At 37.6% G+C, this 1,777-nt stretch overlaps 1 protein-coding gene across 1 annotated transcript in view; it reads right to left on the minus strand.

The window, feature by feature from the left end:
- Window positions 1-516: 516 nt before the first annotated feature.
- Window positions 517-1,777, minus strand: part of clvs2 (clavesin 2) — a 31,526-nt gene continuing 30,265 nt past the window's right edge. The window contains exon 5 of the mRNA XM_046061211.1: window positions 517-610. Coding sequence (XP_045917167.1) covers window positions 517-610 — 94 coding nt within the window. The remainder of the gene's footprint in view (window positions 611-1,777) is intronic.

Raw genomic sequence — 1,777 nt, forward strand, 5'->3', positions numbered from 1 at the left:
TGGAAACTGTGGCCCCAAGCCCTCTTTGAAGCATCATTTTCAGTTTTTCATATTGCCCATCACTCATATACTATACAACTCGTAGGAAACATTGTTTTTGCACATATGTGGCACCTTCACAAGTCTTTCTCTTTGCACTTATGTTTGTTCTGCTTCCTTGCTCCACACTGAAGGGCTGGATTGTTCAAATACGTTAATTTACAGTTTTTTCGAATTGGCACTTGACAAATAACTAAATAAATAAATATATAGAAGACCATCAGTAGCTCTTAGGATGCTGTTCTTTGTGTAGAAACGTCTTTCCCATCTCTTGCCATCTGTCTGCTCCGTATTAGTTCATTTAGATTTCCTTGAGTTCAAGAGAAACAAGAATTTAACTCCAGCAGCAACATTTTCTGGAGGAAGGTGTTTTCAGGGCGCGCGAGTCGCTTTCAGCAGGTGCACAGGGAAGTCAGTGTGTTTGTGTGTGTAAATATTGATTTGGGTATGCTTTTGACCTGTTGTTTAATTTGTGGTTTAGTCCAGCGAGAGCAGTGGCTGCATGTTGTCCTCTTCACTCTTGACTTTGTCTGGTCGTTTCAGGACGCCTGGTTCCACCACCGACTGAGACCTGCATGGAAACAGAACGACGATCAGTATTAGTGTGTACCAGAGGTCTTCACGGCCCTGACTGAGACCAGACCTGGGACATATCGGTTCAAATTTATATACTTGTGTCCTGTTCTGTTAACTGAACCGAAGTGACTCAATCAGCTCCGGTTCATAAGCATAGAATGATTTATTTGGTGAGACGGAGAGTGTAAACTGTGAAGTGAACTGTATTATTCTCTACTGCAGTGACAGTCTGCTGTCTGAGCTCATATTGTTATTTGTCCTCCATAGTCTAAAGGTCTCCATAGTCTAAATATTTTTGAGTGAATGAGTCAGTTGGTGTCACATAGTGGTCAGATGATTTACTGTCACTGTGAATCATACTGCATGGTGGCCTATAGGGGGGAATGATACTCAGTTAAATGTCAAACATACTCACAGCAGCAGGGTGCCTGAAACCTGGACTCATCTCTCAAGTTTGTGTCCACAAACACTATAATTTAACCCGCATGTTTTTTAAAATGCAGACATTAATAGTTTTTGAAGGCCAGTAACTCATTTACGTGTCATCATATTTTTAAACAGATGCTTGTAAGCTTGTAATTGTGTTACAACTCTTTATATGTGATATTTAGTGACAATATTAATGTCAACAAATGCTGAAACAATAAATGCCATTCAGTGTTAAAAATGATCAAAATCAAAGAGACAATAAGTAATATGTCAAAGATATGTAATATTGACGGTGTTTTTTTAAGTTTCATTATCATTTAGTTATTTTGCTTGTTATTTTACATACCTACTTTTTATTTAGGTATGTTCTCATTGAAGGCATGTACAGGAAATCTGAAGAAAAGGCCCACAGAAGCTCATAACACTATTTAGCTATGTTTTTCTTTCACTTAAAGAAATAAATTAATTAATATGTAGTCAGGTGTAATCAATTAGACCATGGTTGTCTTCTTCAGTCAAGCCAATGATGGCAGGTAGTGGGAGAAGACAGACAGTGAGATTAAATCTGCACATCAGCTCTATCTCACTTGTTTACACTAATAATGCAAACATAATATAATTACTTTGACAATATATTGATGTTGATACACTGATGCGTACTGTAGACAATAAGGGGCTTACTGTAATACATATTTTATGCCATTTCCTGCAACACAAGCACTATATGTTCTTT

Source organism: Micropterus dolomieu, linkage group LG10 (genome assembly GCF_021292245.1).
Source record: "Micropterus dolomieu isolate WLL.071019.BEF.003 ecotype Adirondacks linkage group LG10, ASM2129224v1, whole genome shotgun sequence".
Classification (NCBI taxonomy): Eukaryota; Metazoa; Chordata; class Actinopteri; order Centrarchiformes; family Centrarchidae; genus Micropterus; species Micropterus dolomieu.